Source organism: Antechinus flavipes, chromosome 1 (assembly GCF_016432865.1).
Source record: "Antechinus flavipes isolate AdamAnt ecotype Samford, QLD, Australia chromosome 1, AdamAnt_v2, whole genome shotgun sequence".
Lineage (NCBI taxonomy): Eukaryota > Metazoa > Chordata > Mammalia > Dasyuromorphia > Dasyuridae > Antechinus > Antechinus flavipes.
This window is the reverse complement of record NC_067398.1, coordinates 116,202,785-116,229,632: the sequence shown is the minus strand read 5'-3', so window position 1 is coordinate 116,229,632 and position 26,848 is coordinate 116,202,785. Positions and strand designations below refer to the sequence as shown.

General features: G+C 39.4%; 1 protein-coding gene across 2 annotated transcripts in view; it reads left to right on the top strand.

The window, feature by feature from the left end:
- GSG1L (GSG1 like) overlaps nt 1-26,848 on the top strand; it is a 365,420-nt gene that overhangs the window by 278,820 nt on the left and 59,752 nt on the right. For both annotated transcript variants that reach the window (XM_051988348.1, XM_051988336.1), the window contains exons 4-5: nt 2,468-2,579; nt 8,100-8,267. In XM_051988348.1, coding sequence (XP_051844308.1) covers nt 2,468-2,579; nt 8,100-8,267 — 280 coding nt within the window. The remainder of the gene's footprint in view (nt 1-2,467; nt 2,580-8,099; nt 8,268-26,848) is intronic.

The window sequence follows — 26,848 nt, the reverse complement described above, 5'->3', positions numbered from 1 at the left end:
AGTTCTAATATTCTATATTCTGTGTTTTAATCTCCTTTCCAGCTCTAATATTTTATGATGGTCTAACTTCCTTCTGTGTCTTCTGAGAACATGAGATTTCTTCCAGAATAGTATTCTTTCCATCTTTATCTTCCCTTCTCTGCGTTTTATTTTACTTTTTTTTTTCTGGGGGGAGGGGGATGAGAAGGGGAAGAGAAGAGAGTGTATTTGGTATTGCCAGAGTCAATGAGAAGATGAATTAACCCATTTCCTCTCCTCCCTATCCTGAAACCCTAAATTCATAAGGTTATATATATATATATATATATTATATATATATATATATATATATATAGTCTGTATGTCTGTGTCTGTCTATAGAGAGAGCAGCTTGCCCTGTAGTATGGTAGCCATCCAAGAATCTAAGACAAAAGACATATAGGTCTTTTAGGCAACAGTCTTTGGTACCACAGTCAAAGAAGTCCATTCAAGTCTTTGGTTGCCCTATACTTACTCTAGTTCAGTCCACTCTGGGCCAATTATTTTTTAAAATCTTCTCTAGGTCCTAAAATTATACTCTAACTGCAAACCATTCATTCATTTATTCACCAGATATTTAGGGAGAAAGAGAAAAACTCCATTAACTAGTACCTTAGCTAGTAAGGGAAAGCCTGAGTGTTCTCATTGGCATTAGGTATGTACTATATAGCTGAGGGATGAATGGCTAGTAGCTCCCAGAAGAAGTTTTATCAGAGAACGAAGTTTTTGTCCAGTTTGTGAGACAGAGCTCGGAAACTGTATATTCTTTGTTATATAGGACTGGGGACTCAGCAGGCTGGGGTAGAGACTAGATCCTGAACTAAAGTAACTTAGATTTTCCATGTTTATCCCCTATTCTCTTCCTTTCCCTCACACATACTTCATGAGGGACATCATTGAATTCAATACACATTTTTAAATGAAAAGATGCCCTGGACTATGTGTGAATTCTAGCTCTGCTACCATGTGACTCGGCACCATGTTTGGGGCAACAAAGTGACTCAGATGACAGAGTAGCAGAAGACCCACCCTCCTGAATTCAAATCTGACCTCAGACACTAGCTGTGTGACCCTGGACAAATCACAACATTGCCTCAATTTCCTCATCTGTAAAATAAGCTGGAGAATAAGTGGGAAACCACTCCACCATTTTTGCCACGAAAACCCCAAAATGTGCTCATGAAGAATTGAACATGAACATGAAAAATCAACAACAGGAACATGTGATTGCAGGGAAGTAATTTCTCCCTCTCTGTCAGAGGCAATTCTAGATTTGGTATCAGGAAGGTCTGAGTTCAAATGTGACCTCAGACACTAATTAGTCATGTGACTCAGTTACTTAACCTGACTGCCTTGGTTTTCCCTTCTATGAAAAGGGGGTAATAATAGCACTTGCCTCTCAGTGTCGTTGTCACGATAAAATGAGATATTTGTGAAACACCTGGCAAATATTAAATTACTACGCAAATGCTCTTATTATAATTATTATAATAATTATTACTATTATTATACATTGATGTGGGCAACACGGCAGAGAGGGAGGGGACTGGATCTTGAGTCAAAGGAGTTGCATTTGAATTGTGGCCCAGTTAGGTTACTAACCATAAAATCTTAGGAAAGTTATTCTGGCCCCTTTCCTCCCCCTCCTTCCCCCCCACCCTGACTCCTCTGTTAAACGAGGTTAGACAAGATGCTCTCTTAGGTACCATCCAGCTTTCTGATTCCTGATTCTGTGATATTGTAAGTGCCAACTGTGTGCAAAGCATAGTTCTGGGTGGTGGAGGTGGTGGAGGTGGTGGTTAGGAATAATACAATGATGAATAAGAAAGAATTCCTGTACTCAATGAGCTTATGATATGGTAGAGGAAGATAAGGAAAGTGTAAAAATAACTATAATATAAAATGGAGCATGATTAATACATAGAAGTATTACAAGCAAGGTAAAATGTGAGATCTAAGGATAGAAAGCTCATTTCTGCTTAGGGAATCGGGAAAGGAGAAGATGGCATTCGAGCCAGGTCTTGAAGTATGTCAGCAGGCACTGGCCAACACTGGCATGGGGAGAAGTATCTGTAAAGGCAGGGACCACATTGTAATAATTTTTATATCTGCCTTAACACCTACCACGGTGCTCTGCACATATTAGGCATTTAATATTTGTTGAATTTAATTGTAGGTGACAGGAACAGTATGGGCACAAGCACAAAAGTTGGAAGCTTATAGTTTCTCAGTAGATAAAAAAGATATTTTTATGAAACAGACTTAAACTCAGAATCAATCACTGAAAGCATGGGAAGGCTTAAGTTGGTCAGACACAAGCAAGACAGCCCTGGAGGAATTCTAGGGACGCAGAGGTTGCTGTGGTAGACTGAACAGACTGTCAGGTGGTCGAGGAGAGAGGTGAGTTTTGGTTTCTTGACAGTGTCTTGTTTTGCTTCCTGCTCTCCAGGTCTCCTGGGAATGGTCGCCCATATGATGTACACTCAAGTGTTCCAAGTCACGGTCAGCCTGGGACCTGAAGACTGGAGACCTCACTCCTGGGACTACGGCTGGTCTTTCTGGTGTGTGTCCTTTTCAGCTGGTGACGGCATCTCCCTCAGGCAAATGTCAGAGCAGGTTGTTTTTCTTCTCTCTAAAGAGTCACAGTGGGAAGAGCAACGGACTTGGTACCAGAAGATAGGGGCTTAACTACTGTCTTTGCTATTTATTAATCAAATGACCTTGAGCAAAGTCACTCCCTCTCTTAGATCCTTGGTGTCTTTACCTCGGAGCTCTTGTTAGTGCTGAACCTCTTTGACATCTGGTCAGATCCATGTGGAGTAGGTCTCAGGCTCACCAAACCAGAGAAAGAGCAGACAATTATTGTTGACAATGACCCTTCTGCATCTTTTCACCTCTCACTATGGCTCCATGGGTAGAGATTTCCCTGCCAAAAAATATTATGGGTAAAGTGCTTTGTAAACCTTAAAAGACTATATAAATCTTAGTTATTATTGTTATTAACAAAGGCATGTAAACTGCATGGGAAACAGGGCGGGAACAGGAAACTATGAGCTCATCATAAAGAATCCTCCAGTACCAAACCAAATCTCAGCACTGAGACTGAGTACTGAGTAGTGGAAGCGCCCTGGCTTTGGAATCACAAAGCCAATTGCAGCTGTCAGGGTCCATCCAAGGGAAAGGCAGCATATGCTAGTAATTAGTGACCATTACCACCAAGGTTGGGGAAAAAGAAATCTTTACCTGAAGCAAGAGAGGAGAGGCCCCAGTTGGGAGGAAATCAGTGGGACTAAGATGAGAAGATAAGTCAGTTGTTGCTTAGGGAGTTTAAGTCTAAAGAATTTGTCAGATTTGGAATCTGAAAAGTGAATAGGGCCAAGCAGCTGACTGAAGTTACTTCCTTGAAGCTTAGAACTTTATCAAGGCTTGCACCTACCATCTTTAGCTGGCTTTGTCTTCCAGTTCTTCTGCCTTCTCCTGAATAAACCATTTCAACCAAGCCAATGGACTAGATGGCAGTCCCCCCTTAACTAGTGGTGGGATTTGGGGTAATTCACCTAAAGTCTCAGTTTCTTACCTATAAAATGAAAATAGTTGGACTTAATCATGAAAATTCCTTCCAAAACATCTAGTTTTCTAAACTGTAGTTTAAGAAAAAGAGCCTTGGCTCAGTCAGATGTGTGCAAAACCCACTACTGATGGTGACTGACATTGGGCAAGTCACTTAAAAGTCTGGACCTCAGTTTTCTCATCTTTAAAATGAATTAATAAATAAAATGAAGGGGTTGAATTAGAGGACCTCTCAATTTCCATCCAACTCTATAGCCGTGATCTCTGATGTTTTCACTGGAATCTTCTCCTCCCATCCCCACTTAGGAGTAAAGGATGAGGACCCTGGAATAGCCCTTCAGCTGTGTTAGAGAGCAGGAGAGGGGAGTAGCCAGGAGCTGTCCCACTCAAAAAGCCCTTGTGCCTTACACCCCTTTATTGCTATTCTTGAGGAGAACTTTTTGGTCTCTGGGGTAGAGAATGTTTCCGCCAGAAAGGTTATAGATAGAAGGATTCCTGCTCATTCCTCCTGCTCTCCTGCTTTTCTGGCTGTGGGTCACCAACTTTCTTTTTGATTTATTCATAATACAGACTTGAGTGAGTGGGGATGTGTTGGCGCTGATATATTTCTCCCTGTCACTGAAGCCCAGAGAAGATAGATTTGGAGCATTTTTCATCCCTCTAGAAAGCTCACATTTGGGGGTTCTTCCAGAGCGCTGCTATGTCATCTCTCTTGTTTAATATGTGTGGGACCATTTGTCAAGATTCAGTGCTTTCGCTGGCCAAAGTCTCCTGAGAGGGGATTGGCTTGAAATAAGATTAAGAGAACTGTAAACATTTGGCTAAGGGATTGAAAGAAAACTCTTCTGGGAGGCAGGAGAATGCTGTGGAATGAATGCTAGCTGTGAAAGACCTTGGTCCTGCTTTTAACCTAGCCACTAACCAGCTTAATTGGACAAGTCATTTCATTCCTTCAGGCTCAGGCTTCTCATTTCCTTCTCACATTTCTGTAGCCCTTCCAGCTCTACAACCACTCTGTGAGGGAGGCAATATGCCAATATTATTACATTTTTCAATATTACATTTACAATATTATTACCATTTTACAAGTCAGCAAACTGAGGCTTGACCTGATTATGATGTGCTCCAAAGTCAAATACTAAGTATGCAGCAGAATCTGGATTTAACTCAGATATTCTGATTCTTGATGATTCCAGGGCTCTTTCCGTTATATCTGTCTGGTTCTGGAAAATAAAGTCAGTAGGTGTGGGCAGTAAATTAGATGATCCCTAAGGTCCCTTCCAATGCTAACATTCTAAAAATCTGCAATTCTAATGAAAATATTGATGTTCAGATTTCATGAAAGAAGTGAAATATTCTCCAAGAGTGCAGAGCTAATGAAGATGCAGTCATTGGCTTCCCTGGGCTCAGACTGCAACCATTATTGACTGTCAACTTGCTTGTGAATGCATGGGTTTGGATGGCTCGGCGCAAGCCTCCCCCCAGTAAGGGAAAAATTCAACTCAACGCATGAGTCCTGCTGATCATGTTGAAGAAGATCAGCTTTGTGTAGAAGGAGCACCAAACTAGCCTCTCCTGCTAAGAAAAACAGGCAGATTCTTAAAGTCTGGTTTCAATTTCTTCATGTCCTCGCATGAGCTGGGACTGCCCATCATCTTGTCCTAAGACTCTTGAATCTACTTATGAGCTTCTTCCAGCACAGACTGCCTTCTTGCCCCTAATCTGTCCTTTCTTTGGATGAGGTGTTCTCTCTCTCTCCAGTTCTTGGCTGTTTCCAGTGACTGCTGATTTCTTCCATTTTGCTCCGGGTTAGCTCCTTTGGGGCACTCTTGACCTCATTTACTAAAGGCTTATAGTTTTTAGAGCTAGAGGGTGCATTGAAAATAATTGAATGTAATCTTATAGATGAGGAAAGCACAGACAGGTTAAATGAGTCAAACCTAGGCCTTCTAATTCTATCCATAAACATTCATTAAGCTCCTACTATGTGTCAGACACTAGGCTAAGGACTAGGGATACAAAAAGAGGCAAAATATAGTGCCTGCCTTCCAGGACCTTACAATCCAATCGCTGACTGACACTAGTGTCATCCTTACAAAAATTTACTTTTTAAAGTAAGGTCACACAATATTGAATGCAAATATATGTGATGGTGGTGAATACAGTGATGTATAATACTGAGAACCATCATGGTCTAATGGCAATGATATTGGGCTTGAAGTCAGAAGACCTCAGTTAAAGACATAGCTCTAAGAATGATTTGTCAATGTGATGGTTAAATTATTTAGCCTCTGATTCTGTAAAATGGAGATAATATTACTTATTATGCCTATTTCATAGAATTGTTGTAAGGAAAATGTTTTCATAAACTGAAAACCTCTCAAATAAATGTCAGCTATAATTTGTGCTTTGCCATTTTATGTTTAAAAAGTGCTTGGCGCAGTAGATAGTAGCTCCCTCTCCATCGCCTGTGCTCTTTTCAGATTCCAGCTGTGTTAAACCCTGTATCTTCCTACCTCTACCCACTCTGTGCCCTCCAGTTACTCAGGAGAAGCAGCAGATTAGTTACCTCCCTTGGGGCTAAGAGCTGCCCCACCACCAAGCTTCCGCATGGGGCTTAGCATCCAAATGCGTTTACCCCATTAGCTCACTTACAGAATTGAAGCAAGAGGAGCTTTTCAAGGCAATCCATTAATGTGTTCTCCTATAAAAATCCAAGGCCTAATAAAGCAGTTTGAAATAGATCAGTTTGTAGTTATTGTCCTAGAACAGGACTGTACAAACAGAGGGATGCATTTTATCTAAATCATCTCCCTTGAGGCAAGCCAATGTTGTCTTCCTTCTGCATAAAAACAAAACCACAGCAGAGATAAGTGATTCATTGCAGACTAATCTGGACCTCCCAGCTCGAGAAAGAGGTCCATTTGCACATGTGCAGTTTCTGATCTCTAGTATCCTTTTGATATAATACTATATTCACACTATCCAGCTTTGGTGAATAGTACTCCTCTCTGCTGCGGGAGGAAAGTAAGCCTGGACATGTTATATCTTCTTCATTGGTTGGGGCCAAGGGAAATTAGAAGGCCCAGGGCCAATTTCTATAGCCATTTGGTCATGATTTTTTTAAATCTATCATAAATATAAATATATTCTCTTTAAGTTCCTGAGGAAACAGAGAAACCAAGACCTGCTCATCTGTATTTGTGGATGAGTATTCAATCTTAGGGCACATGGGTGGCCCAGTAGATGGAGTACCGGAATTGGAGCCTTTCTGAATTCAAATCCAGCCTCAGATACTTACTGTATGATCCTGGACGAGTCACTTAATCCTATTTGCCTTAGTTTTCTCATCTATAAAATGAGCTAGAGAAGGAAATGGCAAACCACTCAAGTATCTTTACCAAGAAAATCCAAAATGAGGTCACAAAAAGTAGGACAGGACTGAAAATGACTGAACGTATTCAATCTCAAAATTTTTCAAAGTTAATTTCCCATTCAGTTGCCAAGCCCACATCTTACTCCTTCCTTCCTGTCCTCTGACCCACTCCTGTGGTTTATCAGGATTTCCATCCAGATGGAATATGGGGACAGCAGCCAGACGATCTCACCCCATCTCCCCACTCATTGGCCACCTGTACTTTCAACCCTATTCTTCTCACCCCAATAGTGCCCAACTTCAAGGATCCTGCTTTTCCCCTCAACTATCATTCTTGAAGAGTAGAGGCAGGAAGAACCTTAGAGCCACCCTTTCAGTCAAGAACCTAGTTAGCCTAGTGAATGCCATCCCTGGCCATCCATCCTCTCAGGCCAGTACCCCATATCTTTTTGAACATCCACAAATAAACAAAGACTAGCCTGTCTGTGCTCTACAAAGAACTCATATACATGATGTTTCTCCGTGGCTCGTATCTAATGGGCTAATTATGAAGGAAGGGCATAGATTCACCCAACAGTATGGTAGGAGATGGGATCTCAGCTCCTACAGGAAGGGAGGTACTTGGATAACATCTGTCTCTCTTGGGCTTAGACCTAAACACCAAGGAATAGCTGGCCTTGGTTCTTGACTAATTTTTTTCCCTGGCACACATAAAGCTCTCTACATTTTCCTCGTCTCTCCATGGTTGGCTGAATACAGTTGTGTAGAAGGCGTGACTTTTATCAAGTATACATGGACCAGATGGTTTCCCATCAACTCCCTGAGTTCCAAAACTTAAGAATTCATGTGCTGACACTAAAAGGATGATATGATGCAGATTAGACTTGACTCTAGGTCTCAGTTTCTTTATCTGTACAACAAAAATTGGACTTGATGGCCTTTAAGGGCCTTTCAGCTTCTACCAATAAAGAAAGGTAGAAGTTGGATAAAGAAAAACAGCTACCAAAGCCCTAGAATGGCCCTTTCCAGCTATCATCCAGATGTGTTTCCTTACTCCTTCAGACTTAGATGTTTAAAGCCTTTCTTTTACCTGGTCTCCCTTCATCTTATTTTTTCTTTCTCTCTCTTTCTGCAGCCTAGCCTGGGGTTCTTTCACGTGCTGCATGGCAGCCTCAGTCACCACACTGAACTCTTACACCAAGACCGTCATCGAGTTCCGGCACAAACGCAAAGTGTTTGAGCAGGGATTCCGGGAGGAGCCAACTTTCATTGATCCAGAGGCTATCAAATACTTCCGGGAGAGGTCAGTGAGGGTCAGATGTGTTGCATCAATGCATGATGGGGGGAGGAGGTCACCAACCTCTCTGTTGGTTCTGAGAATTACAGGTAATTCACTCACAAAAAGATTTTGGATACTCCCAGAAAGGTTAGAACTGGTCAGGCAGAATTGTACTTCTCGACACTTTTAAGTTATTATTTTTGCCTGTTTATCTTTCTGTGAGTGCTAGTTAGAGAGCAATCACCCCTCCTTCTATAGAAGATTAAGTTGATGAATTTAAGAAGGAAATAGAAGTCAAAAGAACCCTGGATTGGAATATTGTGGCCTATGGAATTTGAGGTCTAGCCCTGATATTAATACTAAGATTTGGGTATGTTATTTGTTCTCTTTGAATCTGTCTCCTCATCTATAAAATGGGGACAATAATCACAGGGTTGTTGTGAGGAATTGCTTTGTAGACGATAAAATGCTACATAAACATGAGTCAATATTATTTTTTTCTAATTACATGTAAAGATAGTTTTCAACATTCATTGTTATATGATTTTGAGTTCCAAATTTTTTTCTCCTTCCCCTCATTCTCTCCCCCCTCCCCAATATAGCAAGCAATCTGCAATGTATTATACAAGTACAATCATATTAAACATTTCCCATTAGTCATGCTGTGAGACAAGAATCAGAAAAAAAGGAAAAGCCACAAGAAAGAAAAAACAACAAAAAAATGAAACTAGTATACTTTGATCTGCATTCAGACTCCATAGTTCTTTCTCTGGAGGTGGATAGCATTTTCCATCATGAATCTTTTGGAATTATCTTGGAGCATTGTATTGCTGAGAGGAGCTTGATCTATTAGAGTTGATCATCACACAGAGTTGCTGTTACTGTGTATAATATTCTCTAGTTTTGCTCATTTCAATGAGTCAATATTATTATGATGATTATTTGTTGATCATAATCAAATCAGGGACAACCTCACTATTCAAAAGTCGTTTGATAATGGTATGTCCACCTAGAACAATTCTTGACACTTAAGTTACTATTTTTGCCTGTTCACCAATTAGAGAGCAAAACCAGAAGGAATTAAGCTAATGAATCCAAGAAGGAAGTGGTAGTCAGAAGAACATTGGATAGAAATACTGTGGCCTGTTGACAAAAATTCAGATAACACAGCCCTTGGATGCATAAAATAGCCAAGAATAAAGAGAGATGGGAGATGATTCTATACTGTATTGATCAATCTATACTCATGGCTTTCCCCACGAAAGGCCACTGGGCTTTTGTACTCACAAGGTAGCCAGCTGCTAGCACAAGGAAGATGGTCACAGCATCCCCACTTCCCTTTCCTGTTATCAGAGCCAACAGGTTGGTAGGACTGCAATAAAGCTAATTCAATCCTGTACTGCATTTATAGACTTCAAGTGCACAGAATAAAGGAGATTATAGTCCCCCTCTTCTCTACCTTTCAGACAACATCTGGAGGAAGGGTTATGTCCTCTTCTGAGCATTGCATTTTAAAAGGGACAAGCTAGAGCATACTCAGAGAATAGCGACCAAAGTAGTGAAACGGTGCTGCACAAGGAACAATTAAGGAAAGACTCTGTAGTCAGACTCTATATAGAAGAGGCGATAGAGACTTTTAGCCTTTCTTCATGTAGTCAAAGGGCAGTCCTGTGGAAAACAAAGTACATTTATTTTGTCGTGTTAGAGGGCAGAAGCAGAAACAATAGGTGGAAGTTATATAGAGTCCAATTTCAGCTCAGTATAAAACTTCCTAATGATTAGAATTGTCCAACACTGGACTGAAGTAGTTTAATAGATAAAGAGTTCTCTTAAATTGGAAATGCCTGAGCAAAAGCTGAATGATCATCTTTAGGGATGTTTTGGGGCGATTGCTGTAGGGAATGAGAAATTACATCAAGGAATCTTTAAAATCCCTTTCAACTCTTAAGCTTTTATCATTGTCCAGAATGAGATCCTTCCATCTTTACCCCTTTCCCCAAACCTTGCCATGGATGCCTGCTTTGATATACAAGCTGATTCCTCAACTTGCTCAACTGACTCCTTTTACATTTTCTAGTTTTTAGATGGAGATGGGAATAGGTTTTAACCTTTTGTTATGTCCCTAGATCCTTTTGGCAGTCTAGTGAATCCTATAGACTCCTTCTCAGAACAATATTTTTAACAGTATAAGATAAGATTGCAAAAGAAATCAATCCTGTTGAAATAGAAATGTAATTTTTAACCCACCTAAATTATGGACTCTCTGAATTCTCTCCATGGACCCCAGGTTAAGAATTCTATTTTATCAGAACAGAGATTTCACTGCATTTTTCAGATACTTTCATCTTGTCCTCATTTTTTGAATGAGATTCTATAACAGAGTCTTGAGAACTAAAGGAGGGGCCATTTAGTAAACAGATCTACAACTTAGCAGGTCCTTTAGTAAACAGACCTACAACTTAGCAGGTCCTTTAGTAAACAGACCTACAACTTAGCAGGTCTCATTTGGAACTTTTTGGAACATCAGTATCAACTGGAAGCAGGGCAGACCAGCCTCTGGAATAAAAACAAAGATGAACAAAAAGAACCAAGTTTCTAAGTGTCAGCACCACAGAGCTCTCTGAATTGGCTCCTTATTGCTGGTACATGCAAGAGCTGCACACTCATGACCACAAGAATAGCAACAGAGTATATGATTTAGAGTCTATTAGAATCCCTCTGGTTCCATCTCATTTTACTAGTAGGAAAACTGAAAGCCTAAGAGTTGAAATGTCTTGCTCATAGTCATCTAGATAATAAGTAGCAGAATTAAGATTCTGCTATGTTATGATGGCCGTCTCCCTCATTCTCACATCCTGCAGGATGGACACATGGAAACACAGAGAGAGGCAGAGAATTTGAAACTCTCCAAGTAGCAGAGGAGAGTCATGTTTCTTGGTCAGGGAGCCCCCTGAAGTGGTATCAGGCAGAGCTTCTAATAGATGGACAGTAAGATGAGGGACAGGCAGGAAGCAGCAGAGAGTTTGCACAGCAAGTCATGGGAACCCAAGCCTTGAGCCTGGAGTTTGCTGTATTAGGCAGGAGTGAATGAGACAAGGCTCCAGTTTTCTGAATTACTGTACAAGGAATGGGCTGGGGCATGAAAAAAGGGCCCTTTGACTGGAGGCAAAACCAAGCTCAAAGCAGAACTAGCTGTCACAAGAGAAATTGGGTCTATTGCTCTGGTATTGTAAAGGGGACAGAACACCTTGCTCACAACAGCCCTGTGGGGCAGGTGGGGCAAATTTTATTAGCCCCATCTTAGAGAAGCAGAAATTGAAATCTAGGGAGGAATGTCTTGCCCAGAAGAAATCCATCTCTGAGCTAGAATTTGAATCCAGGTCTCCCTGACTCCAGGGACTTTTCACTCTAGCACTCTATGCCTCAGTAAGTTGGACTTAGAATTTCAAACATCTATCAGTTGCTTTCTCCCTAATGTGTGTAAAGGAATCACAGCGTATGGAGTATTTTAGCTTTCCAGCCGTCTGTGTTTTGAGGCAGCTGTGAAATGCACATCCAGTTCCAGGGACAAACCCTGGACAAGGCACTTAACCTCTTAATTTCCTCCTCTTTAAAATGAGGTGGTCTCTAAGGACCAGTGCAGCTCTAAACTTTATGAACCTGTGTTCCTCTGACTTCTAATATTCTCTCTGCCCAAGGATAGGTCTGATTCTAGAGTCTGGGGAGAGGTTAAGCACAGACTGTATATGGCAGTTAAGTGGTCCATGACTTAAAGTTTGAGAGATGGAAAGGCAAGGCAGTGGGTAGATCATTATATTATGACCTTCCATTCTTGGGGCTCAGGAGAGGCAGGTATCAGCAGTCTTAGAACAAGCTTGAGGAAGGGGGGAAGATATGGGCAGGATAAAAGTAGAGGCCATTTGGGATAACTAATTATTCAGTGAGCCTTGTGACTCCCACTCTCTCCCACTCCCAATTGGGTCACTGATTACAGTAGCCCCCTCCCTAAGATGACTAGCTCTGTGCTTAAAGTGATCATAGTGGATTGAATATGCCAGCTGCCTGATTTTCTAGCTGTCTGACTCTCAGGGCAGCTGTGAAAGACAGAGTCAATCCCTGGGATTCCCTGGAGGGTTTATTTAGATTCTGAGCTATTGGGGAATGTTCTCTGAGCCCACCCCAAAGCCCAAGATAAACTCTGCACAGTGAGGAATAGAGCGTGGAATTTCAGAGCTGGAGGGGACCTTAGAGATAATCTAGTCCTATCCTCGCTCATTTTTCAAAGGAGGAAACTGAAATCAGAAAAGAAAAATCTCTTGATCAAGCTTGTCAAGCTAGTCATTGACAGAGAGGCAGGATCTGAAACTGGTGCTAACATTATTCATTGCCAAGCATCACAATCTGGTTTGGTTCTGTGCTGACTCTCCATTTACAGCCAGAAAATCCCTAGGATGCTCCTTCTGCTCTCTCATGGCAAGAAACAGCTCCTATTTGTAAGGAACTCTTAACGATTCAAAGTGATTTTATACATATTGCCTGCAATTTGGTAGCTGTGTGACCCCAAGCAAATCACTTCATCTCTCTGTTGAAATATCATGCTGAGTTACTTCTCCGTAAAATATGGAAACCAAACCGGATGATCTCTAAGGTCTCTTCTAGTTCTGTCTGTGAATATATGAGTCTAATTTCACTTTCACAACAACCCCAGGAGAAAGGGAGGGCAAGTCTTATTATTTCCATTTTATGGATAAGAATTCATAGTCACACAGAGGCCAATCACTTGGCCAGGGTTGCAGAATTACTTAGAGGCAGAATCAGAACCAGACCCCAGAGTTTCAAAATATGTTTCTTATAAATCAAGAAAAGATCAAGATAGGATCTCAGAGGTTATCTAGTTCAATGTTCTGCCCAAGCTAATTAAATGACTTTCCTAAAGCCACTGAGATAAAAAGTAGCAAGGCCAGTAATGCAAACGACATCTTCTGATTTGAATTCCAATACTCTTTTTTCATAATGTCTTGATAAGTGCTTATTCTCAAATATAAATTGTGTTCATCTATAAAGTAAAAAGTAATTTAAAGGATAACTTGCTTTCTTGACTGGAAATCTCTGGCATTAAGTATATCATTAAGTGACGGGCATTGGAGAGGACCACAGATCCCACAGTGTATACATGTCTGAGAGATGTCTGTATAATGGAAAGGTTCTGGAGGGATGGAAAGGGTGAGGGAGAAAGAAAATCAGAAAAAGAGAGAGGAGAAGGAGAGGGTAGGAACAGAGAAAAGAAGTAAGAAAGTCAGAAAAAGAGAGGGATGAGGAAAAGGAAGAAAGAAAAGGAGGGAGGGAGGAAGAGAGAAAAGGAGTGAAGAAAAAAAAGAGGAAAAGAAAGGAGAAAGGGAGGAAGTCAGAAAAAGAGAGAGGGAAGAGGAGGGAGGAAGAGAAAAAAGAAGGGAGGAGAAGTGAGGAAAGATAGAGAAAGCAAGCAAGAGGGAGAAAAGAAAGGAAGAGAGAGGAGTACTTTTTATCTTATAACTAGAGAAACTCAGACCTCAGAGGGCAAGTTTAATTACTCAAGGACAAGCTGGTGGTAAGTGGCAGAACTGAGATTAGCCCAGAAAGAGAAGTCTAGTGTCAGGCCGTGGCTAGCTACTAGTGTTCAGACAAACCTTCTCCTACTGAGCAAACTCATCTTCAAGAGACAGCATGGCATAGCAGAAAGAGCACTGGACCAGTCATCAGAAGCCCTAGGTTCAAGCCTTGTCTTAGGCACTCAGTAGCTGGGCGATTTTAGACCAGCCATTTAACAGAAGAAAGAATAAGATGGAAAGAATAATACTTGTATTACCTACTTCATGAAGCTGTTGTGTGTGGGAAGTACTTTGTAAATTATAAAGCTCCATAGAAATGTGATTAATTATTATTTCTGCTGTGTGAGGCTCAATGCCAAGCACAGGGAGGATATAGTAGCAGAGAGAGAAGTAGCTTTGCTCCTATAGGAATTCACGATATTCCAGGGAAAATAAACAGTCTAGACAAGCTATATGGTCTACATTGGGGAAAACGATAACTCTGCACAAATAATTTCAATAATAATCATGCTGGCTCCTTGGCCAAAAGATATGCTATGGAGGGCCAAGAAGGGGTAAAATCATTTCCAATTATGGAGAACAAGAAAGGCTTCATGGAGATGAAATCTGAACCGGATACAGAAGGATATATAGGAATTAGGCAGATGGATACTGAGGATCTAGGCATTTCAGCAGAATAATATGAGGCAGGAAAATGCAGAGCATGTTTGGAGAACAGGCCCGTGTGTCTGAAATGCAGAATCCCTTACATCTTGGTAATAAGTACATGACTTCCCAAAGCCCTTCCCCATTCAGGATGTTATTTCATCCTCACAACAACCCGTGAGATAAGGCAGGGTAGGTGTTATTATCCCCATTTTACAGATAATGGAGCAGGCCCAGCAAAGTGGGGTGGGGGATGGTAAAGAAATTTAAAATGATCCTTAATGAATGTGAGTTGAAAGAAGGAAAGATTTTTAGCCAGGAATGGAGGGCGGGGAGGAGAAGACTTAGTGCCCACATTTTCGCTCTCTTTAGACATATGAAAAGTTGCTGCGGTTGAGAGGGATTAATTTTTTTCTCTGTGGCTCCAGAGGACAGAGTCAAGACCAGTGTGGGATGGGGAGCCCATGGGGGGAGGAAAAGAGAGGAAATGACAGAAAAGGTAATTTCTGCTCAATGTCAGGAAAAAACTCTCTAAGCATCAGAATTACCTACTATCACCCCTATTTTTGAGAATAGGCTAGATGACCATTGGTCAGGGATATTGAAGGAATATTTAAATTTTGTTTATGGGTTATATTGGATGACCTCAGGAGTCCCTTCCGGTTTGGATATATTCTGTGATTATAGAGTGATACAAATTTAAGCAAGACTCCAACCCAAACCTTCTTCTTCCTAGCCCAGTTTTTTTTTTATTATACTGCATCACTTCTCAGGCTGTCTAGAGACTCTAATTTCTACCTGAGGGAAAGGTAGACTGAAACTCCCCTACCCAGAGAGGGAGCACATGAAAACAGAAAGAGCCCTAGGGACAGGGTACCTAGGGTGAAAAGCCAGCTCTGCTTCTTACTATATAACTGGCTCTTGATATCAATTCTTCACTTGTAGGATGAGAAGTTTGGACTAATTGATCTCTCCTGGCCCTTCCAACTTAAAATACTCTTTGGTCCTATGAACTACTGTCTCCATTGTGTATAGCTCAGCCCCTTGTGAAGCCATCTCTAAGCCCCCTTCTGAACCTAGGAAAGGAAGGACAACTGTAACTGATTTGTTGGGATTTGAAGAAGTGCTTTATCCCCAAGTAGGCAGTTACAAAGAGGTAATATAATATCTGTAGAAAGAGCACTGACTCTGCAGTCAGAGATTCCAGGTTCAAATTCCACTTCTGAAAGCTTGTTACCCAAGTATCATTTAACATTCCTGAGTTTCAGTTTCTTCATCCATAAAGTGATAGGATTCTAGTTCCAGATCTATCATCCTATGACTATGATATGCTTCTGATTCTCAGAAACTGGCTTAGAATATTGTGGTTAGCTCTGACATGCTCTCTCTCTCTCTCTCTCTCTCTCTCTCTCTCTCTCTCTCTCACTCTCTCTAATTTGTATGTTAGAAGAAAAATAGAAATCATCCAACTCAGTACCTCATTTTGCACATTAGGAAACAGGCCAAGAGAGGGATTACTGTTTGCTCAAAGTCACAGAATGTGTTGGTTCCAAAGCTAAGACTAGACCCCAGGTTTCTGGTCTTCTTTCCACTGAACTTGGCTGTCACTCAAGGAGGCTTACTAGCTCTTTCTTCAGTGCCTTTCAGAGTGAGTAGAAGAGCTTTGTCAGTCTTGAACTGCACAGTAGTTCAGAGGATGAATGACTGGTGTTCATGTCAGGTTGTATGGCATGCTTTGGGGATCTTTAAGATCAGAGTCTCTGCCCTGGAGACAATCCAACCTCAGTGGGATCCTCCATTGTGATGATCTCTATCACCTCTCCCCCTATATGTCTAATAAGACTCTTAGGCTATGGAGAGTGATAGGTCAGTTTCCTTGAACATTCCCTTTAATCTTCTGCTGTATCATCTGCTCTCCCCTTGCACCTTAAGGACCACAAGACATTTCTGTTTGCTGTGTAGCTGAACCTTCCTGTATCAAGCCATTGCCACCTCAGTTGCAATGTCAGTTTTTTCAGAGAAGAGACTCTTGCTTTTCTGTTTGTTTCCTCAGCTTAGTACAGTGCTTAGCACTTAATGCTTAATACTTTGCCATTCCATTCCATTAACAAACTCTGTAATCACAGATGTGGTTGGAAGCACATACCTAAAGATAAAAGTCTCTCTCCAAATAACTTGATCTTCATTCCACTCTAAAACGCATTTTGGGGAGATTAGAGAAACTCTTGTGTGAAACGGGGTCCTGAAATGACTTTTGTTTTATGACTATATCAGAAGCACATCTGGCTAGTTTCCATGTAACCTCCTGCTCTCCTTAATGCCTTGCTTTGAGTAAAAGCTGCTCAGCTGAATTGATAAGTCCTCAGTTCCCTTTAAAAAAAATTCCTCTATCCTCATAGCAGATGTAAAATTGCCCTCGGTATTATAAGTAGTATGACCCCAGATAATCACAGCATATGTCTCACTGCCTTGGCTTCCATCCACCTCCATGGTGGGGGCTCTAGAGTGCTGGCTATTACCACAGTCAAGGAGGCAGGACAGTTAAGCTTTGGGAGCAAGAAGGCAACAGCTGTGTCTACTGGCCCTAATGGGAATTCCAGCCTCTGTTCATTCTAAGGGTGCTTTACAGGTAGCAGATAAAAACAGAAAGAGATGAAGTTAAGTCCAGGGCACAGAACGTTGGGGGATTATATATGGTGGTACTTGCAATGATGATGATACGTTGACAAAAACTGTGTTTTTGCTTTTATAGTGTTTCTTTGTAGTTTTAATTGCTGGCCATATTTCTCTACTTATTTGTTCCTCTTCATCTGTTCCCTTCAATATTTTACTTTAATTCACTTTCTATTTGGTTTCTGTTCCTGTTTCCTTGAATTTGACAGTTCCAAGGCATTCCTCTTTTTAGAGTCTTCCTTTTCATCTTCTGTTGATTCAGGGAATCCCTGTATAACCCCAACTGTGATTATTTCCAGTTATGTCTGATAGGGCTCTGACTCACTTGGAGCCCCTTCATAACTATGCTCATTACACATCCACATTTAACTGTTGATCTAAAGATAAGTGGTCTGAGGATAGAAGTCCAAGGCCTATGCCTCTAGGTAGTATTTAACTTCCAGTAAGAAAGGATGGGGAGAAGAAGAAAGGATGCAGACCCCTTGTGTCTGGTCAGAATTCTCCATTTAGAACGCACTGGACATGTCTATGCTACCTCCTGTCTTTTGACTAGAGGAAGGGTTGAGATGAATTGCATAGTAACAATGTATGTTTCTTTAGTGCTTTAAGGTTTTCAATGTGCTTTGACCAAAAAAACCCCAATATGGTAGGCAATAAAGTTGACAACAATCCTACAAAATATTTCTCCCCTTTTACAAATAGTGAAATTAAGTCTCAAGAAAATGGCATAACTCACTCAAAGATACATAGCTTGGATAGGAACCCAGGTCTTATAATTAATAATGATAGTTTATAATCAGACAGATTAAAGAAGAAACAAGAAAAAGCAGGATCACAAAGAAAGAAAAGATGGTAAGGAAAAAGAGGGTAATCATAGGATTAAAGACTACAGCAAGGTCATGAAAAAATGAGAATTTAGAAAGGGCCACTAGATTTGAAAATCTAACATGCTTGAACCTCTATAGTAATGGAAATCTTACTACTTCTGTTGGCAATCCATTTTATTTTTTGGACAAATCTATTTGTTAAGAATCTTTTCCTTAAACTGAATATTTATATATCTCCAAGTAATTTCAACCCACGGATCTCAATTCTATACTCTGGGACCAGTCAATCAGTACATATTTATTAAGTACTTACTATGTGTCAGGAACTATTCTAAATGTTGGAGATATAAAAAGAGGCAAAAAAAGACAGTCTCTACCCTTAAGGAGGGTATATTATAATCTAATTATATTATACTGTAATTATGTAAATTATATTATATATAATTATATATATGAATTGGAATTTATATATATAATTATATAATTATAATCTAACAGCAGAGACTAATATGCAACGACATTTATACAAAGCAAATTATATACAGGATAAATAGGATTTAATTTACACAGAGAAGGTATACAAATGAATAGGGGTTGAAAAGGGCTTTTAAGAAAAAAAAATTCCAGCATTCTTTCACAAGACAATCTTTCTAATAATTGAAGACAGCTATTATGCCCCATTAAGTCTTCTTTTTTCCACATTAACCATTTCCATCTTTTGCAACTAGTCATAGTTTACAGTTCCCTCACTATTTAAGCTGCTTGCTTTTGGATAGAATCCATCGGATCATTTGCTTTTCTAAGATGTATCCAGAATAGAATAGAATATTCCAAAATGGGGTCTGACAAAGGAGGAGCACAACAAAACTGTCAACTTCTTCATTCTGGACAGCATTATTCATTTAAGAAGCCTAAAAAAAAGACATTAGTATTTTTTGTCTTTCATAGCACACTACTGACTCATATTAAATTTGTCTACAGAAACCTTAGTTATTTTCCACAATATAGTTACATAATCAAGCTTCCCTAATCCCTACTTATACAATTAATTTAAAAAAATTTTCATGAAGTTTTTTGCTCAATCATTTCTATTTAACATTAATCTTAATAGATGTTATCTATCATTTTGGTCTGCCAAAACTTTTTTGGATCCTAATTGTCAACCAACTTGTTAGCTCTCCCTTTTGGTTTTATTTTATCAGATTTGGTTAGCTTTCATCCAAGTCAGTGATAAAAATGTTGAAGAGCAAAGCTACTGACAGAAACTTATGATACTCCAGGAGAGACTTGCCTCCAACTTGACAGCAATCCACTCATTAATCACTACTTTTTGGGGATTAGTCATTTGCCACTCTCAAATGTATATCATTATATTACCATCTGGCGCCTAAGACAAATGCTTTTTTGTGATCAATCAACAAATAATGAGCACTATTGCATCTTGTATTTTCTACATCTTTTAGTTGATTGTGTAACTGTAAAATAGGATGGCATGCATAAAATATTGTTTGTGAAAACTTGCCTTTTTCCTTCTCATTCATTCATCATAGTAACCCTTAGAACAGGGACAGATCATTATTGTAAAGATTTTATAGGCATTTTATATAAGACATATGGGTGATAGTCATGGCTGGTCTATTAGCTCCTTTTTTGTGGATAGTAATATTGTCTATGATTTTCCCAATCATTTGATATCTCCTCTTCTTCAAGAGCAATGGATAGGGCACTGGGACCTGGAGTCAGGAAGGCCCAAAGTCAAATCTGGCCTCAAGTACTTATTAGGTATATAACAATGAGCAAGTCACTTAAGCTCTGTGTGTATCCTTTTCCTCATCTGTAAAATATGAATGATAGCACCTATCCTGCAGGACTGTTATCAATATCAAATGAGGTATTACTAAATATTGTTTAATCTAAGTGTCTGATATATAGCAAGTATTATACAAATGCTTATTCCCTTGCAAATATCTTGAGAATCTGTTTTTTAATTCTTTCAAAATGATATTGCCTCCATTGAGTATACTTGGTTTTGTCTAGCTGTTCTCATATTTGTCTCTTTTAAGGTCATTTTCACTTCCTCCCAAAATGTGTAAAATATGTATGTGTAATCTGTAATATGATGATTATACTATCATTGATGGTGAAAATATTTTTGTTATAGAAATATATAAATTTTATTGATATTTTCCACTTTTATTTGTTACCTTACTTCTATTTCCATGTTTAAATGTTCTCAGGAGAATTAGATTTAATTGAATCTCACGCCAAGCTTTCTGCAACTTCTTTGCCACCATTTGTCATTGCTTTATGATCTAAAATGACTCATTATTTTCTATAATTTTCTTTCACAAGTTTTGAATGAGAAATCTTAAGCTACCAATGACCTTTTGCCACCTAAGAGAGCAAATGTTCACTGGGATAAGGCATTTCTAGGCTTTTTTGGCCTCCTCATTATGACAGTTGTTTTGTATCAGTTTTTGTGTTTGTTCTTCTTTCTCAAAGAAGACCAATGACAGACATCAAGAGCATGATGTCTTGATTTGCCCTTGAATTACATTTGAATGAGGCAGAACTGCACAAAGTCTTCAGTCTTGTTCTCTCCACTTTGAAAGGAAATAGATGTCTTTTCCTTTCTATTTACCATTTTTAGGCACCAGTATAGTAATGACTGACATTAAAATCACTTTATGATATACAAAGGGCTTTCATCTCCATTATTTTATTGAGGATATAGAGTAGAGTCACAAGCATCATGGCAATGGGGTAAAAGCTCAGTTTGGGGGGGACAGATTGGTTTTGGGTAATCATAGGGAAAGAAGGAAACTAGTCCAGTAGGGGAAAGAAACACCATGAACAAAAATACAAAGAATTAAACAATCATTGAACGTGAACTTTTACAACTAAAAAGAACCTTAGAGATCACCTAGTTCAGCCCCTCATTTCACAGAAAAGCAAACCAGAGAAGGTAGAGTGATTTCCCCAGGAGGTCACACAACTAGGAATTAGAAGAGCCAGACTCACGCGGCCTCCCAAGCAGCCCATGGCAGTTAGTTAGCAGCCCAACTTGTCCTTGGCACTCAACCCTGAAGGTGTCGTGGTACTACTAGGAACCTTTTTGGAATTTTTCCTTCTTTCTAGGCTGCTGTGCATTTGGTTCTTGGCCCCTGCCTTTTGTGTCATGTGCCTTTTTAAAGATACCCACCTTGTCCCACTCCCAAAGCTCACCAGTAGCAGGTGAATTCCTACACAACTGTCCCATTTCCATATTCATTACAAAGCTGACATTCCAGCAGCATTGAGGGTGAAAATCAATTATACTAAAGTCAGAAAATGCCAGAGCAGAGGCTCCAAGCTCTACTATTGGTGAGCTGGGTGGTGCATGCTTTATACTTTATGGCCTTACTATTACACACAGGAACAAGCATATATTATAGTGGCGCATTTAACAAGAAAAAGGAGGAAGAGAATTTCCTTGGTGTGCACAGTTGTGAGCTAACCCTGATTCAAGAGCATAAACTTGGCTAATTGCTGAAAACCTGTCTTTTTAAAATGCTAGCGTTCGTTCCACATTCCCAACATTTAGAGATTTACCTCCATTATTTAACCCGGGGTGGGGGTGGGGGGGAGAGGGGTGCGGGAGAATCACAATTGCTTGAAGAGAACCGAGTCCTTCCTCCTCTTCCTGGTAAAAGAGATGTCATCACTGCCTGGTATCCCTATTTAGCCCTCCTCATCTGCCCAGGTCTTGATCACCAAGCAGGAGATTACTGTTGTGTGCAAAACACTACTTTCCATGTTTATAACTAACATTATGCAAAAGGTTCATCAAATTTTATTTCCCTGCCACTCTGCCACTAAGCTGCAGCTTAGTGAGGCTGTATTGTGTATTTATTCCTTTATTTTCTTATAAAGAGCTCAAAGTCCTCCCACAAATATCTTATCTCATTTGGCTCAGAGAATAGCTATGCAGAAGAAGCTGAATGGATATTCCTAGTCCTTTTATAGTTGTTTGAATTCTGAAATCCAGCATCGATAACTGGGACAAAAATTTTGACATATATACATGTCATACCTTCTTCCCCATTAGTATGTAAGCTTTTTGAGGATACTGTGTTTTATTTCATCATTATACATAGTATCTTTTTCATAAGTGTTTGCTGAATAATAATAAGTTACATTTATGTGGCTCTGTATCACCTTATAGAGCTGTAGAAGAGCTCAAATGTGATTGTGTATTTAACAAGCTTTGTAAACCTTTTAAGCTGTATGTGAACATAAGCTATGATTATTGAGCTCACAGTTTGGTGGAGTAAAAAAAGCCCTGGATTAGTAATCAAAAAACCTGTTTCTCTCTGCCTGACACTCACTACTTAATATCTATATGATTTATCATAGGCTCCTTAAGCCTCAGTTTCCTTATCTATAAACTGAGATTAAAATATCTATTTTATCCACCTCACATAGCTGTTATGAGGAAATGGCTTTGTAAATCATAAAGGGCTATAGAAAGATGAACCATTATTATTAAAAATAACTGCATATATAATATCAGATCCGCTAGGCCTGGGAGCTAAGATAGCCCCTTCTCCCATTAAGGGGACACAATCCCTGAGCTCATGCATTTAAGTGTAATATATACATAAGATGAACTAATATGAGTTCAGTGCTGGCCTCTGAAGAGAGAGATAAAGTTCTTTAATTCCCTGGCTCTTTACATCCCCAAATCTAGCATCTTGGAGAAAATCATTTTTAAAAAGCTTAGGTTTGGCTAATGTTTGGAGTTTCCTCAAAGGAGATCAGAAAGATAGTCAATGTAGAACGTAGAGCAGAATCATATGGCTCTCTATTCTCTTCATACAAGTAATGTTTCACATGCATATATTGACAAAGATTTAAAACATGAAACAATAATCCATAACTTCCACTATAATCTCTTGAAAGACTGAAACTTAAAACATTAAAGCAAGAGACACTTAGTTTCTCCAAGAGACTTGTGAGAATCAAGCCCTTCCTCCTCTTTCTGGTAAGGGAGATATTACCACTGGGTGGTAAACTTATTTAGCCCTCTCTTTCTGCCCAGCTCCTGATCACTAAGCAGGAGATTATTGCTTTGTGCAAAATAGTACTTTATGTATTTGTAACTACATTTTGCAAAAAGTTCATCAAATTTAATTTTCCAAACAGCTATTTCATCTTTAACTCAGTGCTGCACTGTCCAATAACTACTTTGCTATTCCTGTCTTCTGTCAAGCTAGGGCATAGCTTGGATTAACTATCTGGATAGTAATCATCTTTTCTGAACAAAGTGTAGTTGCAGAAGATTCCTTCTACTGCTAGGCAGTTCTCAGAGACTCCGAGGCTAGAAATCACTATTTGGTCACCTGTCCTCAAGGAAAGAAATACAAAGCAAAAAAAGGCAACCAAGATAGAAACTATTATGAACATAGTTACCTCCTTTCTACCTACCTCTATTGAGAATCCATCTGGTTCATAACTTAGAAATATAGGTTTAGTTCTGTCTATCAATGTATTAAAGATACAAAAAAGGCAAAAACCAGCCCCTACTCTAAAGAAACTCATGCAAACAATTATGTCAAAACAAGATGTATCCTTGGCAAATTGAAAATAAGTCAACAGAAGGAAGGCACTAGAATTAAAAAGAAGCAAGAATGTCTTCCTGGAGAAGGCAGGTTTTCATTTAGGACTTGAAAGAAGCAAATGAGGTAGAAATGAGAAAACATAGCATTCCATGCTTGGGAGACAATAAAAATGCCAAGGGTCAAGAAATGGGAAGTTTTGTTCACAGGGAAAATAGTGTTACTGGATCAAAGAGAATGTGGGAATACAGGCAGAATCAGTATAAGGTGTAAGAAGACTGGAAAGGTGAGTGGTGGCAGGTTATATGGGACTTTGAAAACAGGGGGGTTTATATTTGATCCTGGAGATGATAGAAAGCCACTGGAGTTGAGAATGGAGTTGACATTGTCAGACCTGTGCTTTAGGAAGATCCCTTTGACAGCTGATTGGAGGATGGTCCATCTATGAAATATTGGCAAAGTTCTAGATGAGACTATCAGGCAGATGTAAATACTTAAAAAAAAGTAATGATAACTAGAAGCCAGCCTAGTGTTCAATAAGTGCAAATTACACCAGACTAACTTCGGTTCCTTTTTTTGACATGGTTTGCTGGAATGACAACTCAGAGAATTCTTTAAATATAATTCTGTCTTGTTTGGATCTTGGCATTTGACAACATTTCTCATGATAGTCTATGGACAAATTTTAGAATTATAGATAATAGTCCAGTTAGTTGAATTTATAGCTGGTGGGAAACTATCCTTAAAGACTGTTGATAGACATGTTTAACAAATTTGAGGATGACACAGAGCTAATATGTTGGATGATAAAATCAGAATTCAAAAGGCTTTTGACAGGTTAGAATGATGAGCCAGAATCAACAAGATGAAATTTAATAGGGCTAAATTTAAAGCCCTACATTTAGGCTCAAATAATCAACTATCCAAGCACAGGATGGATGAGATCTAATTTAATAGCAATTCATGTGGAAAAGACCTGGACGTTTTGGTTGAATGCAAGCAAAGTAGCAGCTGGTAACCACAGGGCTTGGCTAGATGATTATATGAGTAACTGTGGGATGAAGCCAGCAAGTTCCAAGCTGAGATAAAAGGAGGGGCAGATCACGGACAGGACAAAGCTCCTTACTGGGATGGGTGAGCCAAGCAACAGATGGGGAACAGTCAGGGGCATAGTCAATAAGCTAAGTCATGATCATATAAACAGAGTAGCAAAACCACTATTCGTCTGACAAAAGCCAGAAGCTCTGTAAAGAGGTTAAATTATGGAGACAAGACTTCTCTTTATATGGCATACTCAATAGGGTAGCTCAGTGCTTCCTGGCCAGCTACAACCCTCTCATTGGTGTATTCTCTAAATCTTAAAGGGACTTGTTACTCAAGCTTTATTAAGTGTGACATTTTTAGATTTCTCCTAACCAACTTCTCAATTGGAAGACAAAGTTAGAGAAAGACAGATCTATGAATGCGACACCTTTCTCTCTCTGCCACACTCCTACTTCATCCTTAGAACCATTTCAATGACTGGACAATATTGAGGGGATGGGGATTGGTCCCCTTATGGGAAGGAATTCAGTGTTTCTGGATTTGGGGAGAAAAAGGCATCCTATATGGTATGCCCCTGAACAGAAGAAACCTAAAACTGAACTCAGGGTAATGGTAGTATGTGATGGGGTGTGGCAACAACTGATACCAGTATGAATTTGAAGAGAAAAACCAGACTCAACCATTGGGAAACAAAAGGATATATTTTTTCCTATGCAACATCAGTAGGGTTCCTAGTTTTCTCTTTGCCAAGACCTGTGGGACTGGGATATGTTTTGCTTTGAAGTACAGCATCCCCTGGGAAGCTACTATAGTAGAGCCCAGAGAATTAAAAGATTAAAGTATTTCATTTGAAAAAAACATGAATGAATCTCAAAGCCTGCCTCATTTAGAGTTGAGGATTATAGAACTGTAGAATGAAAGAATGTGAGGCTCTTAGAATCTTTAGTTAAAAGTGACCTCCCAGGTCTTCTAGTCCAGGCTTCCTACTTAAGCAAGAATCTTCTCCATAGAATCCTTGATGACTGGTTAGACAGTTCTGGTTTAATATTTTCAGTGAGGAGAAGTGTATTTTTTGAGAAAGGTAGCTTGTTGCAATCTGAGAGCAGCTTTGATTTAGAGTTGTTTTTTTTTTTTTTTAAAGGAATCTACTTTTTACCTGTAAGATGAGAATGAAATTGAGGTGACTAAAATTCCAGTAGCACAGTGAAAACAGCCATACTGAAACCAAGGTTGAATATCTGATTCAATTTTGGCAGCCTGAAGAGCAAGAAAGGGGTCTTGTATAATGGAAAGAGCACTGTTTGTGGAGTATGTAAGGGTATGTGTACATGTCAAGAAAGGAAATCTAAGGGTGAAAGGGAACATCAAGTGCATGAATTATAAAGGAAATATTAAAGCAGCTAAATTAGGGGAGCATAGCAAAATGAAAAGGAAGGGGGCATTCTATAAATACAGATAATCAGATTCTATAAATATTTGAAAGATGTCAACATCAGAGCATGCAGGTGCGTAATGGAAGAGTGGGATAAGATTTAGATGAGAGAAATTTGAGCTGGTTAATAGAGAAAAGATCTATACCAAGTTGCAAATGCTAGACTAGATGAACAATCTGAAAGATATTTTTATAAGTGCTTTTTTCCCCCTCCCTCAACCATTCCAACTTCCTACCCACAATTCCCTGGGGTGATAGTCAGATATCCAAAATTGTAGCCAAACTTGGCTTTGGATGTATGTTCTGGTGTCTAGTTTACTAACGTAAACTATGTTTTGTTCTGTTCTATTTTTCACTTGGGCTCTGACTTTGTTCTATCCCAGTTGGGGCTCCCAAAGTAATCATGTTGCTATTAGGTTGTATACTCCTTAAGGGCAGGGACTGTACTTAAATTTATCTTTAGATCTCTTCCAACCCCAAGCACAGTGGGACTGGGTACTTGAATGTTTAATGAATGAATCAATGAATGAATAAATTAATCCAGGACAATTTGAGAGAAAACTCAAAGGACTGGGGATAGATGACACCTTTTAGGTATATTATAAGATTCTTTTTTAGGTTAGGTTATCTAATTCAACTCTGACATTTTGTATAACTTTCAGCCTCTGTGATTATGTGAACATTGTCTTTCCTAGTGTCCTATTCTCCCTGCCTTTTTAAAAATCAAACATCCTGAGTAGATTCTTTTCCCTTGGGCTTAAAATACTTGTCACTGCCAGGCTAAAGAAGATATATAGCC